This window comes from Idiotropiscis lumnitzeri, chromosome 10 (genome assembly GCF_059441095.1).
Source record: "Idiotropiscis lumnitzeri isolate Australia: NSW breed Sydney's pygmy pipehorse chromosome 10, RoL_Ilum_1.0, whole genome shotgun sequence".
Taxonomy (NCBI): Eukaryota; Metazoa; Chordata; class Actinopteri; order Syngnathiformes; family Syngnathidae; genus Idiotropiscis; species Idiotropiscis lumnitzeri.
This window is the reverse complement of record NC_142400.1, coordinates 9,719,489-9,739,513: the sequence shown is the minus strand read 5'-3', so window position 1 is coordinate 9,739,513 and position 20,025 is coordinate 9,719,489. Positions and strand designations below refer to the sequence as shown.

The 20,025-nt window shown below is 42.9% G+C and overlaps 1 protein-coding gene across 2 annotated transcripts; it reads right to left on the bottom strand.

Moving 5' to 3' along the window:
• Nucleotides 1-2,619: 2,619 nt before the first annotated feature.
• setd2 (SET domain containing 2, histone lysine methyltransferase) lies at nucleotides 2,620-15,633 on the bottom strand. 2 transcript variants are annotated; one of them, XM_088307020.1, is made up of 20 exons: nucleotides 11,758-15,633; nucleotides 11,560-11,691; nucleotides 11,343-11,471; nucleotides 11,131-11,254; nucleotides 10,949-11,026; nucleotides 10,775-10,872; nucleotides 10,553-10,685; nucleotides 10,276-10,410; nucleotides 10,070-10,198; nucleotides 8,941-9,981; nucleotides 8,655-8,703; nucleotides 8,304-8,571; nucleotides 7,938-8,217; nucleotides 7,482-7,802; nucleotides 6,525-6,647; nucleotides 5,809-5,945; nucleotides 5,592-5,700; nucleotides 4,508-4,582; nucleotides 4,316-4,417; nucleotides 2,620-3,230 (listed from the first exon to the last, which is right to left on the bottom strand). In XM_088307020.1, exons 1-20 carry the CDS (start codon nucleotides 15,579-15,581, stop codon nucleotides 3,069-3,071), a joined length of 7,449 nt encoding a protein of 2,482 aa, XP_088163146.1. In that variant the 5' UTR covers nucleotides 15,582-15,633; the 3' UTR covers nucleotides 2,620-3,068. The 2 variants fall into 2 exon arrangements, with proteins under 2 accessions (XP_088163146.1, XP_088163145.1); XM_088307019.1 differs by having other exon boundaries at nucleotides 7,482-8,217.
• Between the last annotated feature and the right edge of the window lie 4,392 nt (nucleotides 15,634-20,025).

Below are 20,025 nucleotides of genomic sequence, written 5' to 3'. Positions count from 1 at the left end.
TCTTGCCTCGTTGCTAGAATTCCTGCAAAAAAAGTGCAGGTTATAGAGTTATAAAGGTTGGAATACCTGCAGATGATTCATCCGGCCAAGTAAATCGGAGCCACTTAGTTTTAATTGCAGGCTTCAGGGTCAGTCTCTCAAGCTTCTTGGCGCCTCGCGTTAAATATTTCAGTATTCATTCATCGCCATTCGGGATTCTCCTTCATTTACTCTGCTGAACTTCTTGGAAATGTGAAAGAGATTGTCGAGTTGGCCTGCAACCTACAATTGTGAACTCTCTGTCACTCACACCGACTTGATGGATTACACAGTGAGGGTCTTGGGGTTGTTCTAAATCCAGACGCCTTTGGACTGCGCTGGCCCGTATCAAGGGATTTAAGTGCATCAGAACATTTCCTATTCAAAAAGAACCCCAAAGGGAAAGAGTGGTATTTAAGAAGACTGTATGGAAAATAGAGTGGAGCAAGTTTCTTCTCACAAATCCAATCTGTTAATGATCTTTTTTTCCCTTTTCTTCTAATACGCCTGCATGGCTCATGGTAGCGTCACAAACTGTTAGACGCACGCAATAGGGATTAACGGCAAAGTTTGACACTGTCAACTCACTCAATCGTATTATTTAGAGAGCCTTCTTTTGGACAGTGAGCCATTGAGCCGCCATTCAGTTTCACGCAGAACAAAGAAAGGGCAGGATATTGCCACAAGTGTTACATCTTGGGCGCAGTATGTTAGCTTAACAGTTAATGTTGTTCAAAACGCTGGCTAAACGCTTAATTCATAGCATTATTTTCCCGCATGTGTTTAAAGCACACAATTGCGCATACGGATGTCAATACCCCGTGGCATTATGGGAAAACTTCTGTTTTTAGCATTTCGCCGACGTTTTCCCATTACGTTCGATAGTCCACTGCAAAATGTTTATTCCGCATGACAGTTCCACGCTTTAGTAATTATACTATTACTAATGCAAACTAATAAAACTAACTAAAAAAAATTCCATCAGGCAAAATCTCAGGAAAACGACAATTTGTGTTTAAACAGACGATATCATTACTTTTCCCATTACGTTCGATAGTCCACTGCAAAATGTTTATTCCACATGACAGTTCCACGCTTTAGTAATTATACTATTACTAATGCAAATTAATAAAACTAACTAAAAAAAATTCCATCAGGCAAAATCTCAGGAAAACGACAATTTGTGTTTAAACAGACGATATCATTACCGTACCGTACAAGTTCATTGTTCTCATGAGGGTCCTAAGGACAAGCACTACAGAAAATGGATGAATTTGATGACCTCTTCATCCAAATCCAGAAAAATCCCATGTTGACTTCATCCCTTCCTCTGTTTTAGGACCATTTCTAAAGAACAACAACCTGGGGGGAAAATAAATTGGGGGGGGGGGGGGTGGGGTTGGCAGTGAAAAACGGGCTAATGTTTCCAATCAAGGTTGTCACACGAATGCCAGATTATGGCCAAACCTCTGGCTGGAGAGTTACAGATGTTCATGAACACAAGTTCCTTTTACACTGCCTGCAAAAGTCATTTTTCCACCTCCCCACACAATCTTGCGCTTTAATTTCAACTGTACTGACACAGATTGAGTCAACCCAGGTTTTTTGTAGTTACAGTTCGTATGAAAGTCATAAGAGCTGCAAGAATGCTGTCAGGGAATTTCGAGGGAATGTCAGGATTGGGTGGTGATCCAACTGGTTAATTACTTTTCACTGCCATTGACGGCTGAAGATGCCAAATCTGCATTTGAACTGGGAGGCATGGCAGTCAATGCAAATGACTACAAATTACCACTACAGGGCCAATATGTCCGTTCGAAAACTCAAATGAGGCCCCTTAAGCACCAAAGATTGCCCCTGGCATGGCCATTTTACACTGCCTATCCCTATCGAAGTTGGTAATTATCTGTCTTCTATTTAAGCTGTCACAGTGGACACAAAGGTCACACCACACATCCATGCTGTCAGTTACAAAGTGCAGCCATAGCAATAACCTCCTTCTAAGGGATCTGTGTAAAGGCACAGTAGGCTAAAAAGCAGTAATTTTGACCTCGGCATTAAAAGGGCTCAGTTTCTCACGCCACAAGGTCAAGTCACAGCAAAGGTGTACAAAAGAAACAGTTTATTATCTTTTAAAATGTTTGTACACCCGGTATGACAATGTGCTTGCACAATACTTACAGTCGAGTAGGGTGAAAATTACTTTGTACATAAAAAAATTAAGAAAAAAAAAAAGAATTGTCCCCTTGCGCTGACACGAGCCGGCAAGGGTGAGAAGTCTGGATGTCAGGGTCGAGCTGGTCACTTGTGGCTCCTGCATACACATTTGGTAATAATATAACATATTTACACTTGAGAACCATGAAATGATAGTCATTTTACAAAGTTTCCTGTTAATTTAAACATTCCCAAAACTACTATTTAATATATCAACAATTAATGCAATAGGCTGCGATGGTTTGTGAGACATAAAGGAGGGTGCGAATGAATTAAAAGGCTGAGTTCCTTATGTTGATATTAGATTAATTAAAAACTAAAGTGGATAAGTTAAAACTGCAATGCTACACTCTTCTGAGTCGATTTAGAAGAGGAAGTGAGGATGAGGAGGGGGCGTGACACATCAAACATAGCAATCAAACCGTGCTCCCGACATCCGAACCGACGGAACGGATAAAAAGACAATGCATGACAAAATATGGATGACCAGCACACATTGTGGACCTGGAGCGGACAGTAGCTCGGAAGCGGCTTATAGAAAGTCCTGCAGGCGTTTCGACGAGTGGAAGCTTGGACCTCCTCAGTTAAAAGCAGCACCAGAAAATGAAGCAGACTGTTCATTGATCCATTTTCAACAGTGGAAAGTGTCAAAGAAACCAAGTTGGCTTGTTCTTCATTCACAGCCTTTTAAAACCACCTAACAAATTAACTAAAAGACAGTTCGTGGAGACTGTATGTAGCACCCCTGTTTGTCTCCGGGACCTCTTACGGGGTTCAAAGTAGCGTCATAAATAAAGCGGGATCGTAGGGTGGGAAAAGGCAAACGTGTGCGCTCAGTAGACCTCCGTGTCCTCCTTGGGTCTGTAGACGGCGCCGAATCGCTGCATGTACTTTTTGATGTACTCCTTGGTCTTGTGCTTGACGTTCTCATTGCAGTCCAGGTCCTCGGGGTTGGTGCACGCCTTCAGTTCCTTGTTCATGACGCCGTGGGTTAGCTGGCGGGGAAAAGGTCAACGCATTAGTAGGCGAGGCATGACAGTTATAGTGTAGGGCTGGCTAATTCATTAATTTTATTGATTAATTCAAGTTTTTTGAGCAGGAAGATTAAAAAATATGTTTAAAGCCACCTTTAAGGAGGAAATTAAAAAAAAAAAAAAGAACTGAGAATTATGTTGTACTGGGGGAAATAGGAGACCTGTAAAAACAAGTTGCTCACACATAACCGGAGAAGTCATGACACCATTAAGGAGGCAAGTCTAAACAAATTGGTTAAATATGATCTTTAAAAAAAAAAAAAAAAATCGAGTGATCGTGCTTCCTTCAGCCACCCGGGGGAGATGCTCAAGTTGGATTTTGAATTTTTTTGCAATCCTTAATAATTTTTCACATAAGCTCCAGAGTTTTGACCAAGGTGCTGGACGAGGAGGGCGGGCTGGGATGGAAGCCTAATTTGATCAGGTGCTGCCAGCCTGCTCTCAGCAGTATTATCAAAATCAAGAGAACTGGAGAGGTTGTGGCGTTAGTCTCGGACAACACAACCGACCAAATGTTCAATTGATTAAATTTACTACCATCTTTACGTCACATTACACTTGTTTTTATATTATCTGTGGCTCACAACAGGCTAATTTCAACAAGGCAAAAATGTGTGTGAAAAGTATAGTGTAATTCTTGATCCTTGGGGAAGTTTGATGAAAGTCATTAGAACATCTGGAAACGGTTTTAAATTATGAAATAAATGTAACCTTTAAAGTAGTAATTCAAACTTTACATATTCATTTAAATGAATGTGTGTGTCCAAACTTTGGAATAAATAAATAAATAAATAAACAAATGTGTGGCTTCGCAGTTCTTATTTGTACATTTTTCCTTGGATTGACTTTATTTGCTCCCCGCCAGGAACTATGAAGTAGTAAAAATCTCCAAGGTGAAATTTAGTTAAGATGGCTGCATAATTTAAAAATCAACATTGCTTTAAAGCATCGCTATTTTGTCCCACCAGCCAACAGCCTCTTGGCTAATGTTACCCTTCACAGAGTTGGACGTGTTTCTTTTATTATTTAAGCATGTTAAATGGTACCTTTCTTGCCAGATGTTTGAAGTCCTCTGTGTTGCTTATTCGGCCGTGTTTGCAGTCTGGCTTTCGATAAGGATTTAAACATTGCACAATAAACTGGGACATCTGAGGAACATTAACACACACACACACATACATGTTAAAAAGTGATAAGACAGGTTCAACAGAGGTCAGCAAAAAGGGGGAGATGCCTACCTCTTTGCGGAATGTCTCTTTACTTTTTTTAGCCAATTCACTGGAGGTGTCTGCTTCAGCTGTTTTGGTTGAGAACTAAAAAAAAAAAAATTTCCCATATGACTTCAGGTTCACGTTTGATTTCATGCGACGCCCTTTAAAGGTGTAATTTGAACTTCCTTCAGGCATTTTCTCGGCTGTGGTGGAATACGTTATGACCACAGTAAAGCAACAGTATAGTGGCCATCTATAATTAAAATCTAGAGAGCGCACAACTGTGCCACAATCAAAAATGGCAGCTGGCGCCCTGAACAGTAACCAAGGAGGTCAGCTGGGGCATCAAAAAGCACCTGACACAAAGCGCGGACATCCTGGCAGGATGTCCAATCGCTGTGACCACCACGCAGACGCCAAGAACAGCTGGGGCGCCAAGTGCCATGATTACAAAAAGAAACACAAACAGGGTTGGGACAGTAGTGAGGTAGTTTATAATAGGACGAGCATATGTCACATCTTCAAGTGTTGTGAAATTAAATCTGTGTGACCTTGTGGTGCTTCTTCACTTAAACTTCATTTTCATTTCGCCCCGAAGTGTAGCTAGAGTCAAAAAGGGGACATTTACAAGAGCGCCACAAAAGAAAAAAACAAAAATCAAATAAATGATTTCTGGCTCGCCCAGATGCTTTCCATTATTTTCAGTGGGGATAGAAGTGAAAAAGGGGAAACAAAATGAGGTGGTGGAAGACAAGAAGAGCAAATCTCATCCTCACGTTATGGACCTGAGCCCAGGGGACATTAAGATAAGTGGCGGGACAAGATTTCGAGATCGTCTTTGTTTTTGAGCGACAAACACGCGAGGAGGAACTCATTTGGTGTCGTGATGACGTTTGTTCCCCTCCATAAAACACCACCAGCGCAATCAAGTTAAATGGCCCCAAAGAACAAACACTATCATCTTGTTTCACATCCAACCTCAAACTTTCTGGAAAGCAAACGAAAAAGCCAAGAGGAAATATCCTCAATAATGCAGAGCACAATAAAGATTGCACTTTTTTTTTTTTGTAATAAGAGACAAGATGTTTCCATGCGTCTTTTAAAAGCTCACCTTAGAAGGATTTTCATCATAAGTGGGAGTGCCCAGGTCCATCTCAGAGTCATGGTCTAGATTGGTGTCGCTACTTCCATCCCAGGTTGGAGGATCCCACTGAGTTTGCCTGAAAAAAAAGGGAAAAAATAAATAAAGCATACGATTAATTATATTTTATTAATTAATGATAATTATATATGCATACATACCGTATGGAAAGACAGTCATTACTCACCTTGTCGTAATATGGTAATAATAGATCTTTCCTTCCGGGTCCCGCGCCACTTTCCAGTTGGGAGGTAGAACGATAGTTTTGGGTTTCGGGGGAGAGGGAGGAGGAAGATCTATCACATTATTGGGTACGATCATTTCCTGGAGGAAAAAACAAGACGGTAGTCCAAATTACCACTTGTAATATGTGCTTAGGCTGCCATGGAAAATAAGAATCACCAGATAATCATCATACAAGCAATATTATGTCTGACCATTGTGGTTTACAGAGTTTCATGACTAAGCAAAGCTCTTGTTAATGTTAAGAAGTGTAGATGTACACTACCCCCTTGTGACCAAATGTAGCACACGGCAAGGTACAGATTTTTGCTCAAATCCTTGTGACCAATCTGCTTAATTTGTTGAGACCACCAACGGCCAAAAATATAGACGAGTCAAACCAAAACAAGCAGTTGTCAAAAACAGGGTTGCAGTTCTTCACGTTTTAGCGAAAATGATGAATAATCGCACACACATGCTTTTCATTGCACAGTAACAAGAGATGTTGAGAAATTAAGAAAATAATAATTTCACTGTAGTTTGAACCACCATTCAAACACTCAATGACACAAACAACACATCATTAATATGAAAGGTTACATAAAAATGTCAAAAAAACGTAGAAAAATATTTCTCAGACAGGATTTTAAATTGCATACGCACTTAAGCTGGCCTTATTACCTGCTGGACAGTTTGGGACGTGACGATGGTGGTGACTGTGCCTCCCTGCTGCACCACCACGCCTTGCTGGCCAGGATACACCGTCTGGTTGTGCAAGTAGCTGGCTGAGGGGTCGGAGTACGCCTGCATAACAGCATGACAAAAAGACAAACACCATTGAAGAAATGATTCAAATTCATTTGAGGCTGTGCAAATAATGATTCACTATTGGTCTAAGTGACATTTTTCGATTTTCACAGCAGTTTGACTTAAGTCCTGCAGGTATCAGTAGAGTGCTTTAAAACTAAATGCTTCAGCGATGAGCAATTTCTTAGCTGTAGTTTGTGTACTTTTTGATTGCTGTTGTCGTGGCAACTTGAGATGAAAATGCTCATGGCTGATAGTGTTTTTAACTTCCTATGCAAACATACTACATAATGTACATAATGTTGCCTTTTAGTTTGGTGAACATAAAAGCATCTTAAAACATAATTCTCTTTGCTGCAATTCGCTTTGGGACAGCATTTTGCCATGAAACATGTGGCCTCCCTTCAGTTCTGATGAAAGAGAAACAGTGGGAGCATTAGGAAGTGATGTCTGACGCCTAGTGGTGAAAAGTGTTACTACAAAAACTAATCAGGTTCAGTTGAGTATTCAAAAATAGGGTGGAAGTATTGTGAAGCTTCTATTAAGTAAGGAGTACTATGTTAGCCCTGTAAATATGTTTTGAATTGAAATAGCTTTGATGGTTCAAATTCAACTGCAATATTTTCAGTTTAAATTTCTTCAAAATACCATTGTGTGTAATAATATGGAACAGTACACTTTAAATATCTTAATTTTCACTAATGCAGTTTAAAATCCCCAAATTAGACGCTATCAAGTGTTCTTAAGAGTCATAAGGTCATCCCAGTCCTAAATACACACATGACGAGGGGTGAAACATTCATTCCCTTTGAACTTTGATGACTAGCCCACCTGTATGACTGGTGCGTTGGTCTGAGGGTATGCGGTGGGGATGCTGTAGATGGTTTGGCACGGCTGGCCTTGGTAGTAGATTGCCGTCGGCGTGGCGCCCTGCGCCGGGGCTGCGGCGTACTGCTGCGCTGGCTGCGTCTGCACCGTCACGGCCTGCTGGGTGGCGGGGTCCCACAGAGTGGCGTAGCCCTGCTGGCCCTGGACCTGGGGTGGCGTCTGGGCGGGCACGGAGAGGACAGACACGCTGGAGTCCTGGGCTGCGACGGCGGGCTGGGCATACTGCTGGGTGTCTGCAGGCGTGAGGTTGGCGGTGGTGATGTGCTGAGAGATATTAGAGACAGGAGTGGCTTGTGAAGTGGATGATGGCGAGGGAAGCCCAAGCTCTGAGACAAGTCTTTGGGGAGTAGTCTGTTCATAGGTCATGGTGGGGTCAGCGGTAGGGGTGGGTAGTAGTACTTTGCCTGCGTTGGGGTTGGTGGGATCCACAAATGTATGGAGGGGGTATCCAGGTGGGTAGGTGATGAAGCCAGAAGTGGAGGCATAGGCCAAGGCAGGGTCATAGGCCATAGGTTGAAGCTGCTGCTGCTGCTGCTGCTGCTGCTGCTGAAGCTGCTGTTGCTGTTTCTGAGCTTCCCGCTGAGCGACCTCCTGCTCAAACAGCTTCCTGCGTTCTTCTGTAGACAGCTTGTTGCGCTCCTTGCCGCTAACACCCCTCGGTGTCTTTGATGGGTCAAACCTGAAATGATCCGCACAACAAAACAAAACTGCTCGACATCCTAAAGGACACCAAGGTCAAACACTCCCGATGGTGCGAATTCCTACCGTTCCTCAGTGCGCCGGCTGCTCCGCTCATAGGATGAGGGTGGGGAAGTGGACCGTCGCCTCCGCCTCTCACTGCTGCGTGGAGTTTTGTCTCGCTCCCTGTCCCGGTCCCTTTCTCTCTCCCGATCCCTGTCTCGCTCCCTGTCCCTTTCCCAATCCCGGTCATGCTCTCGGTCCCTGTCGCGGTCCTTTTCACGTTCCCTTTCACGCTCTCGACTACCAGATGTGTTGCGCGGAGTCAAAGTTGCGTCGCGATCTCTCGTGCGATCTGTTTTGAGACAATGCGGTTGATATTAATAACACTTTCGAAATAATTATGAAAGTGATTGAAGAGCTGTAAAATTCACTTACCATTGGCTTCCTTTTCTACTTGACTCTTCTTTGGTATTCTGTACACCTCCTGAAAGACATGCAGAGAATTTCATGTCTGACTCATGAATAAATATAATCCAAACTTGACAGGGGTGACCACAGTCCGTCATTGCAACATTTGTCTGGCGGATATTGAAGCGCACGCTCAGCATGAACTACAGCAGCATGTGCCGCAACACTCCCGGTTGAACCGAAAGAGTAACCCGAAGAGAAGTCAGACACATGACACTTTTAAACACATTTATCAGTTCAAATCCGATCTTACCTTGAGATCCTTCCAGCTTTCCAACAGTTTGGCTGCCATGCTGCTAATGTCCAAAGCATTGACTTGTGGCTCTTGACTGCGCTCACTCTCCACATCAGAAACACCATCCTCTTCGTCTTGAGAGGGGGTTTCATTGGCTGGTGCTGGTGTATCTTCAGTGGGCATACTGACCTCTGGGGTGTCAGAGCTTGGGGGCGCGGCAGGGGCAGGTTCATCCAGTTGGGCCTCTGGGCCAATGGATTGATTTTCAGCCTCCGGTGTTTCTGTCTTGGCTACTACCTGCTCCACAGGCTGTTCAGCTAGAGCCTGAGGAATATTTATTTGAACTGATTCAATCTCTGGGTCCTGAAATTCAATTGTCGGCTGGTCACCTTCCAAGTCAGTCGTGACTGTTGGTGCCTGGACGGTCAGCTCTTCTCCGCTAGGTTTGTCAGATCCCTCGAGTTCCTTCTTTGGTTCATCATTGATGTCCACTTGAACCTCACACGGCTTCTCCTCCAACTCAATTTGGTCTTTTACCTCTTCCACTTGAACTTGTTCCTGACTTTCAGAAGACATTTCTGTCTCTTCCTGTTTCTGCACGTTGACTTCTTTCACTTGTTCTTCTTGAGTTTCTTTCACTGGATCAGCAGCTTCATTAACCGTGTCTACCTTATGTTGTTTGTCATCAGGCAGGGCACTCGGAGCAGATTCTTCTTCTTCCTCATCATCTTCCTCCTCTTCCTCCTCCTTGCCGTCAGATGCTTTGCTGGCATCTGAGAGCGCACTGTCCAGACTGTTTTCGCTGATGATTTTAAGGCGGCGGTCCACTGCAGGTTTGGAGGAGTCCCTGTCAGATTCCGGTCCCAATTTGGAGGAGGAACCATCGGGGGTGTTAAGAGGCGTCTGAGCACGAGAAGTGTTCTCACTGGAGTAACCGTCCATCTCTGTAGGCTGAGGGAGTGCTTTTGTTTGGGCCCATCGCTGAATAAATGTAAGGACCTTACTCTCTTCCAGCATGTTCTTAGTGGAGATGGGTAGCACGGCTAAGGTCTTCATAATCTGGAGAGAAATAGATTGTGCATTATTTCTGATCTACAAAAATGTGACCTAACAAATGAATTCACGGCAACACAGCAATTCATCTCACCTCGGATTGCAGTTTGATGTTATTAGCACAGTTGCCTTTGGCTTCAGAAATCTCAACCATGAAGATCCACAGCAAAGACAAGCCGTGATGATCTAAGAACAGCTTCAAACATGACGGATTCTGTGTATCCTGCATGGCACAAACACCCGACCATGTAAAGAAATTCACACCTCTCGTATATTAACATTGTTCTTATGTTGATTTACGTGTATGAGCTTGAGACAGGTGAGTTTCTGCTCCATGTTTTCCACGCGGACCATGAGCCTGCAAAGGGACACCACTTGTTTCCCATCATAGAGGCCGTCTCCATTTTCTAGTAACGCTTCCAGTTCCTCATCAACCTGAAGAACACCAGACACGATAGATGGTAAATGAAAAAAAAAAATGTTTAAATTCATCCAAGACATCAATCATATAACAAACAAAACAAAAATATTACAAAGAAGTGATTTTGAACATCTTCCAGAAGTGAAGTGAACTGACTGTGGTGAGAGCGTTCTTCCGCGGCCGGTCTTTCTTCATCTTCCCTCCAGCTGCACGGACACTGACTCTGTTCTCCCCTCCCAGGAAGCCTCTGCAGCTAGGAGCGCCACAGAAGCACTTCTGGGCTTCTTTCCTAAAGCAGAGGAAAATTAACGCATCAGTCATGCATTTAAATATTCTGTGAGGATTTCACACATGGATGAAAAAAAAAAAAATAAATACCCGTATCTCTGAAACTGGTAGTCAAACGTCAGTTCAGTTCCTGCACCGACTGCTTTGGTGGTGAAGAACCCGACTCGAAGCTGGCCATTGACCGTCCACTGAAATGAGATGAAAATCAATAGTCAGCGAATGAGCATGTTAACCGGGTTATTAAACGCCTTCCTTTGATAGTACCTTTTGGGTCTCGCAGTTGGGCTCGCAGCTATGGTTCATAAAGCGAGAGCAATTACCCTTCAGTGTTGCATCGATAATCTGGAAAGAGAATGCAAAGTCAAGCATTTTTGATTAAGAACAATCATTTAATTGGATGGTATTATAAATCAGTGTGCGTTGCATTCCCCCTTTATTTAACTTACCTCATTATTCTTTAGCGCCATGAAATAGTAATGGATGTTCTTATTCCGTGCGTATTCTTTTACTCTTGTTTTGAACTCCTTGTGGTCCAACACTTCCCCACAGTATTCTAGCACAAAGGTATTTCTGTGACAGAATCAAAACACATATGTAAATATCTGCCAGAAATTCCACAGAGCAGCAGACATCGCTATGTCTTCAGTTAAATCCTTACGAAGGCAAGTCCTTTGCTGCACGTAGACCCCAGCCCTTGTCTTCGGTGAGGATGACTTCAAAGTCGGCATGCTGCTTCATTTGAAAGCGTCGATTTGAGCAATAGTGTCCATTCAGGCACCGTGATGAGCTACAGTGACACATAATTTTACAATCTTTCTATTTCTCTGAAGAGCTTTGTCGAACGACGCATGTTTTCGGCGGATAGCTCAACTCACCATTCAATCATCAGCAGCCGATTTAAACAGTCATCCCCGCACGCCAACATTCCCCTTAAACGGTCCTGTTTAGGCAGCAGCGGGCACTCACACTGCATCCTCTTGATATCGCGATGAGATTTGCTCTTCTTCCTACAAACAGTGAAGAACTTTGAAAGTCTGAAACTATCTAGTAATATAAAATTGTTAAAATCTTACCGCTCAGTTAGGTACAGATTCTCTTCAATCAGGTCAAAATAAGGGGGCATCTTCTTTGTCTTGGCAAACTCTTTCCATCGATTGGAGTCTTGAAAGTGCTGCAGAGTGAGTGACGGACGAACAACCTCAAGTTTGACTGGAGTCTCTTTAGCATCTTCAGTTTCTCCTTGACGCTCCTTCTTGGCAGTCGGTCCAGCTTCAGCTTCATTGTCCGAATCGGACTCGATCTCAGGCCGTCTTTTCTTGGGGGGACCCCTGCTTCTGTGCGCCTTGAAGCTGTCAACCCTCGGTGGGTCAGGCACAGTGGGGCACTTGCTGTTGCTGCTTATTTCGTGACCTTGTACAAAACCTGACGGTCCCAGCGGTTCGCTGCGCTCGACGGTCGCTTTGCTTTGATTGGATGGTTTAGCCCGGCAATAATCGTCATGGTCATTAGTGAGTGAGTCTGGGTGGATTTCACTTGCATGATCCTGATAAACATGGAGGTAGGGAGTTTTACTTATCGGCTTGTCGGAGGTTTGGTGGTTCCAGGAGACAATGTGATGTCCATGCTGCAGTACGCTAGGAAAGGATTCTGAAAGTTTCGATTGTGGTAACAATGGTCCATGGCTGCTGTCCGGCTGTTGATATGTACTACTGGGCTGTTCTGGTTGGGACAAACTCCAGCTTGGGTTGAATCCGCCGCCATCATTGACGGCGTCAACCCTGGCAGAATGTTGATAATGTGCGAGCATCAGTTCAGCGCTGTTGTTCATGTAATGCTGGCCATGCAGTTGGTCGTAATGTCCAGGAACGTCAAGGCTGTGCTTGAAATTTGTGATACCTTGGTGGAGGTTGGTAGGACAAGCGGGAAAAGGCTGTGAAACACCAGCAGAGTTGGAGCCCTCTAAGTGACTAGTGCTGTCAATCATATTACTCTGGGATTGACAAAGAGCACCAGTGTTGTACGAAACACCTTCTTCAAGTCTCTGTTGAGAGTTAACTTGATATTGGACTTGATGACAATTCACATTGGTCACTTCATTAGTAACGTTGGATTCTGAGACAACTGGACTGCATGAGGAGTGTCCGGTGTCATGCGATTCACTTGACACAGTAGAATTTTTTGGCACAACCACCACTGAGTGCAGACGTTTTATGGCCTCTTCGCAATCAGAGTCATACTCAGAATTGTCACTATCACTGGCATCGCTCGGTCCTCCTCCGGCTTCCTGGCTGGTTAATATATTATTTGATTCATTTTTGTGGGTGTGGTCTTCAGGTTTCTCTTTCACACCATTCCAGCTCTCCATTTTTGCATCACTGTTGACGTGTGTTGCATCATTGTTGCACGGAGGCTGGCCTAAGTTCAATTTCTGAGTATGGTCAACGCCTGTGGTGCCCTGTGAAGACTCCCCGTGGTCGTAACAATGTGACTGCATTGGGCTTTTCGTTTCCTGCTCAGACATGGGATGACTTTCAGATTCATGCGTGCTCTGTATCATTTCTATCTGAGCTTGGTTTTTGGAAAATTCTATTTTTTTCACACAGACCAACTTTTTAGGTTGTTCTGCGCAAATTGTCTCCTGTGACTCTTCACCCCATGGGCCATTCTGCCCAACAATGTCCCACCGGGACTTTTTAGTAGGACTGCTCTGTTTAACATAATCTATGTTTGGTTCAAGAGTTATCAAATTTTCAGTTTTACATAATTGCTCTGGTTGCACTGGTGCATTTGTTTCAGCATGCTCAGTGGCAAGTGTAACATTACATGCCGCTTCCGTCGGTTTACAGGTCTGAGCATCAGGTGCGGCAAATATATCAATTTTATTCGGTACAGGCGCAGACTCTTGAGAAGAGTCGACATCTTTTATGTCCAAGCTGTGCACTGTAACATCACTACTATTGACTAAACTTTCAGTGGCTGCATTTGAAGTCACATGGGGTATATTTTGAGGAGAAAGAATATCCACCAAATTGTTTACCGTTTCAAGGCTGGGACTTGGCAAGCTCTCGTTTGAGCTTGTAGATGGTGCCATTTCTTTCTCCACTTCGAGATTTGACGTTGGGCCTTCTAATCTGTTACAATGCGTCTCTGTCAACTCGCTATCCTTGTCGTCTTCTTGACTACTCTTTTGAATACAATTTACACTCGTTTTTTCCGTTACACCTAGCAAACATGATTTTATGGTAGCTTCGTGTTTTGGTTCGTCATTGGGGCTATGAAATATGTCTTCTGATTGTCTATCATGTTTACTGACTTCCTCTGAAGATCTGGAGCAGGCGCTCGGCTTAGAGTCGACCGGATTAATTTTCTCTTCTTTACAAGTCTCCTCTAAAACAGAGCCTGCCTGCGATTTTTTCCTTTGATCAGACTGCGTGTCACTAGTGCTGCTTTTCAGGAGATTTTCATGTTCGTGTTTTTCACTATCCACATGCGTATGATGAATGGAAGAGTTGGATTTTCTATTGGCGTCTAATGTATGATTGGAGCTGGTTTTATAATGCCTTGTTTCCACCCCTGGAGAGCATTTACGTTGGGGGTCGGCATCTGACAGTCGCTTTGAAGTAGACCTTTCTGACATTGAAGATGAGGTTTGACTTCTTTTAGATGACTCTGACGAAAGAGGCAAATCTATAGATTTCGATGCTTTGTCGGATTTGGAGTAGGACGAGGACTTTGAATAGGTGGATGATCGACTAGAGTCACTCGTCCTTGTCCTCGTCTTGCGATGGTCATCTTCAGAGTCCGAACTGTCCCGATTTCTGTCGTTCCGAGAACGAGATCCTCGTCTGTCTCTTCGTGGAGAACTCCGGTATGATCTGCGATCGGAATCGTGATAATAAGATCTTTCGGGGCGGGACCCTCTATCGCCCCTTGATCTCTCTGATCTTGGGTGAGATGAACTGGTACGCGAGCCTCTAGATTTAGACCTGGATCTGGACCTTGATCTGGATCTTCTCCGATCTTTGTCTGATCGCAGTGACCGCGAAGATGTGTACCTAGAATCACGGTCCGATTTTGTATAACTAGATGACCTTTCATGATTCTCAGATCGCTTTGATGAGCTTTTTTCCTTTTCCTCCCCTCGTGACCGAGAGGAAGACCGTTTTATTACTGCTTTGCTACTGCTTTCCAAACTTGATTTACTTTTGGAGTCACCTGATTTGCGTCTGGAAGATATTGGGACTGGATCTTCAGTCTCTGTTCGTCTGTCAGTTTGTGACCTGGTTTTCCTTTTGTATATATTTGTATCCTGCTCATGACTGGAATTCTCCTCCTCTTTTCCTGAGGACGCAGCAGGTTTGTTGAGACTTGATACAGTCCGGCTCAAGGATGACTGACGGTGAGACTCGTCAGCAGGGCTGACACTTAAAGGATTTTGATGCTGCAAAGTTGGGAATTTGGTTTCGTTGTTACTTGCCGATTTCTGCAAAACCAGCAAATTAGAGGTGGGTGTCTCCTCCTGAAGAACAGATGTAAGTTTTTCTCTCGTCACAGACACACTGAGAATTTGCTTCTTGAAATGCATCTTTGCCAAGTCTATTTTCAGTTTAGCAGCAAAGTTTGGAACCTGGGATGATGTCTGTTCCGCGGAAATTGGCACTGCATGAGTCTGCTTTTGTTCATTTTTATTGTCCACAGGCCTTCCTTTGTCGATTGTGGGCTGTGGTGAGGCAGTGTGAGGTTCAGTGTCAGACTTTTCAGGGCTGGAAGGGATAACGAAAATGCTGTGCAGTGGCTTCTTGGTCTGCGAGAAGCTGAAGGACACTTTCTGACGACTCTGATCCTCTAGGTTGACCTTCATCTTGGTCCCTTTAGGCAGGAGATGGTTGGACAACATGACTCTAGGAGACAGACTTTTGATGAGAGCTGCCTTAGAAAGGCCCTCCACCTTTACCTACAGTCGAAAGAGACACAGAAGCTATAACTGTTTGAATCCATTATCCATATTAGACAAAAAGTTAAAGTAATGAGAATATCTCGATAAGAATTTCTTTTAAGGTTTGCTCGTCTGACGCAGTGATTCTCAACTGGTGGGTTGGGACTCTCAACAATAATTATTCCGATTTCTGTAGTTCTTCACAAAAGCAAACTTGATTATATTGTGTTCAACCAAAACAAATGTCTGCTTTTCTTTGGAAAACAAAGACTAAACCTGGAACTGAGTTTGTCCCAAAACGGCTGGTGACCCAATCCCAATCCCTCTCATGTGATATTACCTTGATTGTTGTTGAGTTTTTAATCACAAAACACCAAATAAATGAGAATAATTGGTCAAAAAACAGTAATCAGGGGTAAAATGTTTTTTTTATCCAATTAATCAATGGAATAACCAATTCTAAATTTCTCAATATTGAAAGCACAAGTCCCAGATAGAACACATAATATTGAGTAAGGAAATGTTCGATCTTAGGCAGGTGGATGTCATAGCTAGCAATATGCTTTTGGTGGTCTGTCAAACTCATTACAGGCTACATTTAAAAATCTAACATCCTTTACATGTATGTTCAGAGGCTGTTTTTAAAAAAATATATAAATGTTGTTCTTAACGTCTATAAAATGGGTTGCAACAATAGTAAAATGCTCGTAACAGGGTGACAACAGATCATCAAATGTACTTACCGACGCACCACTTCCTTCGTCTCTGCGATACATGGGAACAGCATGGAGACATGAAACAGAGAAGAACCCTTTATTAGTTTTGAGTGATGACGTGACTAAAAATAAAGACAACAAGACTATTGAATAACAGACCTTGTTGGCCAATCTACAACACTTCTAGTACAGAGGCAGAACACATCGTTCCGTAGTAGACTTTGTGACCTCCTGGATGAATCGTGCTCTTGGGGTTATTTTTGTAGGCCACCAGGACAGTGTACTCTACCGCTTCTTTTGAGGAGAAAGACACCAACTGTGATGTAACTCTTTTCAGACTGAATGATGTCAATTACTTTATTCATCATTTCTTGAAAGTCATTGGATTGTGGCACTTTGTTGCAGATTTTTTTTTTTTTTTTACATTTCGGCTGCCTTCATTTGTAACACAAAGATTCAATTTAGGCGATTTCTTCAAGTCTGGAAGGAATCAGGCTTGGGTTTGGTCAGTCAAAATTAAGTCAAGGTTTCTCAAAAAATGTGACCCGCTACAGTTAATGCATGATTCAACAAGGGGGCCCAGTTGCATTATATGTTTACTTGGACGCGTAATGTAGTGAGCATGTTCCTGACGGCGATTGGTTGTCGCCAACGAGGAACGGACTGGGGCCACGTGGACCAGCCTGAAACAATGACAGCATGCTGACTGATGGCTTGGCGTGCCCACCACTGGCAGCAGCCTGCTAAATACTTAATGTGCAGACTATTAGGCTAGTGGAGAGTCCATGGGTGCATGGAATATGTATTAATATGTGGGTATATCCATAAAAGCATATAAAGATGAATAATGAAAAGTATAACGATTTCCACAAATGTGGCTCTGATAAATTGGACAACCCATTGATATTGTCAGTTGAGATTTGACAGTATTAAAGACTTTGTATACCCAACCTTGAACAGCACTGCTAACAACTGACAAATTAGCAAAGAGATGTCTGAGTTCAACATGTAAGAAGACTGCAATTCATAGCTTACCTTTATTTCATTCTCATTTGGCTAATAAAAGTGCATGCGTGCATTCCTTGGTGCAAGCTCAATAAGTGTGCTTGGAATCTGGGTCATTATATCCTTTAGGGCCCCCCCCCAATGCAGCATCAAAGACAAATTTGCAGGAAAGCAGCTATAAGGAAAAAAGGTCTACACCCACACTAGTCAAAGACTAAACTTGCACAACCCAGGCACTGACCCGACTCACCCTCACTGCCAATATTATATGCACTAATCCCGGAAGAACATAAATGAATTGGCACCAGGTTAATGCAATCTAATAGGATGATTTTTTTGTCTTTACTTGCAACAATGGCGTTGCATATTGTGGAACGTTGGCAACACAACACAGAACTTAAACAGGGAAAAATATGAAAGAAATAAACAAATACAGTGGCATCTTGAAAGATAAATTCACAGATACTAATGTCTGGACGTGTACTAGGCTCGAAAGTGCGTCCGCATATTTGTTTACCATTTAACCCCTGAATACCTTCAAATGGGTTAAAATAGGGATGGGAAAGTAGTTGACCTACTCAGTTGTGTCGACCCAAAAAAATTGGTCGATAGCCTCAAAACTATTAGTTCATTATTATTATTATTTTTGCGATGTACAGAATGAATGTACCATGTTTGACCAATGTTTTTATTCTTGAAACTGTCACAATTAAAGCTTTATGTCATTCCTACAAAGCGTAGCAGGGGTCACTTGGAGACGAAGGTTATGGGAATGCGAGATTACAACAAATAGGTCCGGCCAGTCACCACTGCAGTACGATGTGTAAGGTAGGATAAAAGTTTTTTTTTTACGCATTAGCTGACGTAATATACCCTACGATTGCTAGTTGGAACACACTATGTGGTGTTTGTAGACGCCACACTATATTGTAAGCATTTTGCAAATGACGCTTGTAAGAGTGGCTGTTTACTGAAATGCCTCTGAGATGCTTACAAAGTAGTGCGGCTCACATTGAACAGACTAAACCCCTGCCACAGTTAGTCCGATCACTAATGAGCAAGCATAATCTTTAACTCAATTGTTGTGCACGGTTAAACTTGTCTCGTGCAAGTTCAAGCTTCTCTAGCAAACTTCTCTTTGTAGAGCTTGCTCCAAAGCACGTCTGCACGGCTAAATGGGAATTCCCCAAGTAATCGATGAAATAATCTTTTGCAAAAAAACATGGCATAATAGTCCATGAAATAGCACAGCTTCAGAGGCCGACAGCGAAGTAACAACAAAGGTGTTGATACACTGGCCTAAATGGGTTTTTTAAACTGATTACTTAACGGTTCAAAATAACGCTCATGAGCCAACTAAACATTCCCATACATAAACAAAAAGGTCCAGGTGTCGTGTCTTGAAGAACATGCTTCACAACATGCATACGTCACACACGATGCCATCAAAACATTCCTTGCTGGTGGCAATGTGTTAAGTGAATTATGACTCGACCGTGAAAATTCAGATTCGGCATTCTATTTCAACGGCCAATTCGCTGTTCAATTCGAGTCACAACCAATTCATGAACAGCCCTACCAGACACATGTCAAATATTCTACAGTTCTTGGGAAATATATGCTTTTTCTTTATGCGTTTTCCAGAAGTCATCTAAAATTAAGTGTCAACCTTGATGTCACGCAAGGTGCCAGTTGAGAGAATCTAAGGATTAATTAATGTGATTTTTCTTTACGTTCGTCCGGGTGTGTAATTATGCTTCAGGTGACCAGCAAAATTGTCAAAATGTACTCCTTTTTGTGTATTTATAGTTCATACTAAATCAATATCTAATCGAGTCATAACGTAAAGAATCAAAATTGAATCATGAGATTTTTAACAATGTCCTGCCCTAGTCACGGCGACATGTTTTCAACCTAAACACCTCATACACAGTGAATTCTGTGTTGTCTGCCATCTAATACCTGATTTCTGACTTGAGCAGAGTGTCCATTGAGAAACTCGTCTAGGATTAGTGGGCCTGCGGACGTTGCTTGGCCAAGAATAATCCAAATCAGAGATACGAACCCTCCAAAGTGACGCCACACCTGGCAAAAAGAAAGATAGATTTGCAATGAACTGTGGTGTGTGTCCAGAATAGCTAACAATAAGTCCAACAATAGTCTTAGCGTATGCATGTAGGAAGAGCACATGCTGTTGACCGTTGGCTCGGCTAACTTCCACTGAAGCCTTCTCTCAAGATGGTTATCAATGACTGCAAAGAGCAAAGCAGTTGCACACTTTCATGCAGACATTGATGTCACTGATGTGCTTGGCATTATTCAGCATGAATGTGGTGCTGCATCACAACAACAAAAAACGAATAAATGAAAAAAAAGAATCAGAAAGGTGAAAAATAGGGACAAGGTTTTAGTTGGAATAGCTAAGCTACAGCCTCTAGAAAGTAAAATGCAAGGTTGCATAACTCGTTAATACCATACAGAATTAACATACTGTACATAAACAGAGGCTGTTTGGAAACATTTGCAACGAGCAAGGAGGTTCAACATGGCCTGTGCGGGGAAGCCTTGGTGCAGCACAACATGGCCTTTTAAAAGCCAGTTCCTGTCCATTTTCGAAGCGAGTGTGTTATATACAACAAGGAAATTAAATCAATTCCACTTGATCCCGAGGTAAAATTTGTAGT

Excerpts from the sequence above, each read along its gene's own strand:
- setd2 (XM_088307019.1), bottom strand. The coding sequence starts at position 15,581 with ATGTTGTCCAACCATCTCCTGCCTAAAGGGACCAAGATGAAGGTCAAC. Across the intron at positions 11,692-11,757 it reads AATCTGTACCTAACTGAGCG|GAAGAAGAGCAAATCTCATC; the intron begins GTAAGATTTTAA and ends CACTGTTTGTAG. Across the intron at positions 4,583-5,591 it reads ATGATGAAAATCCTTCTAAG|TTCTCAACCAAAACAGCTGA; the intron begins GTGAGCTTTTAA and ends TTTTTTTTTTAG.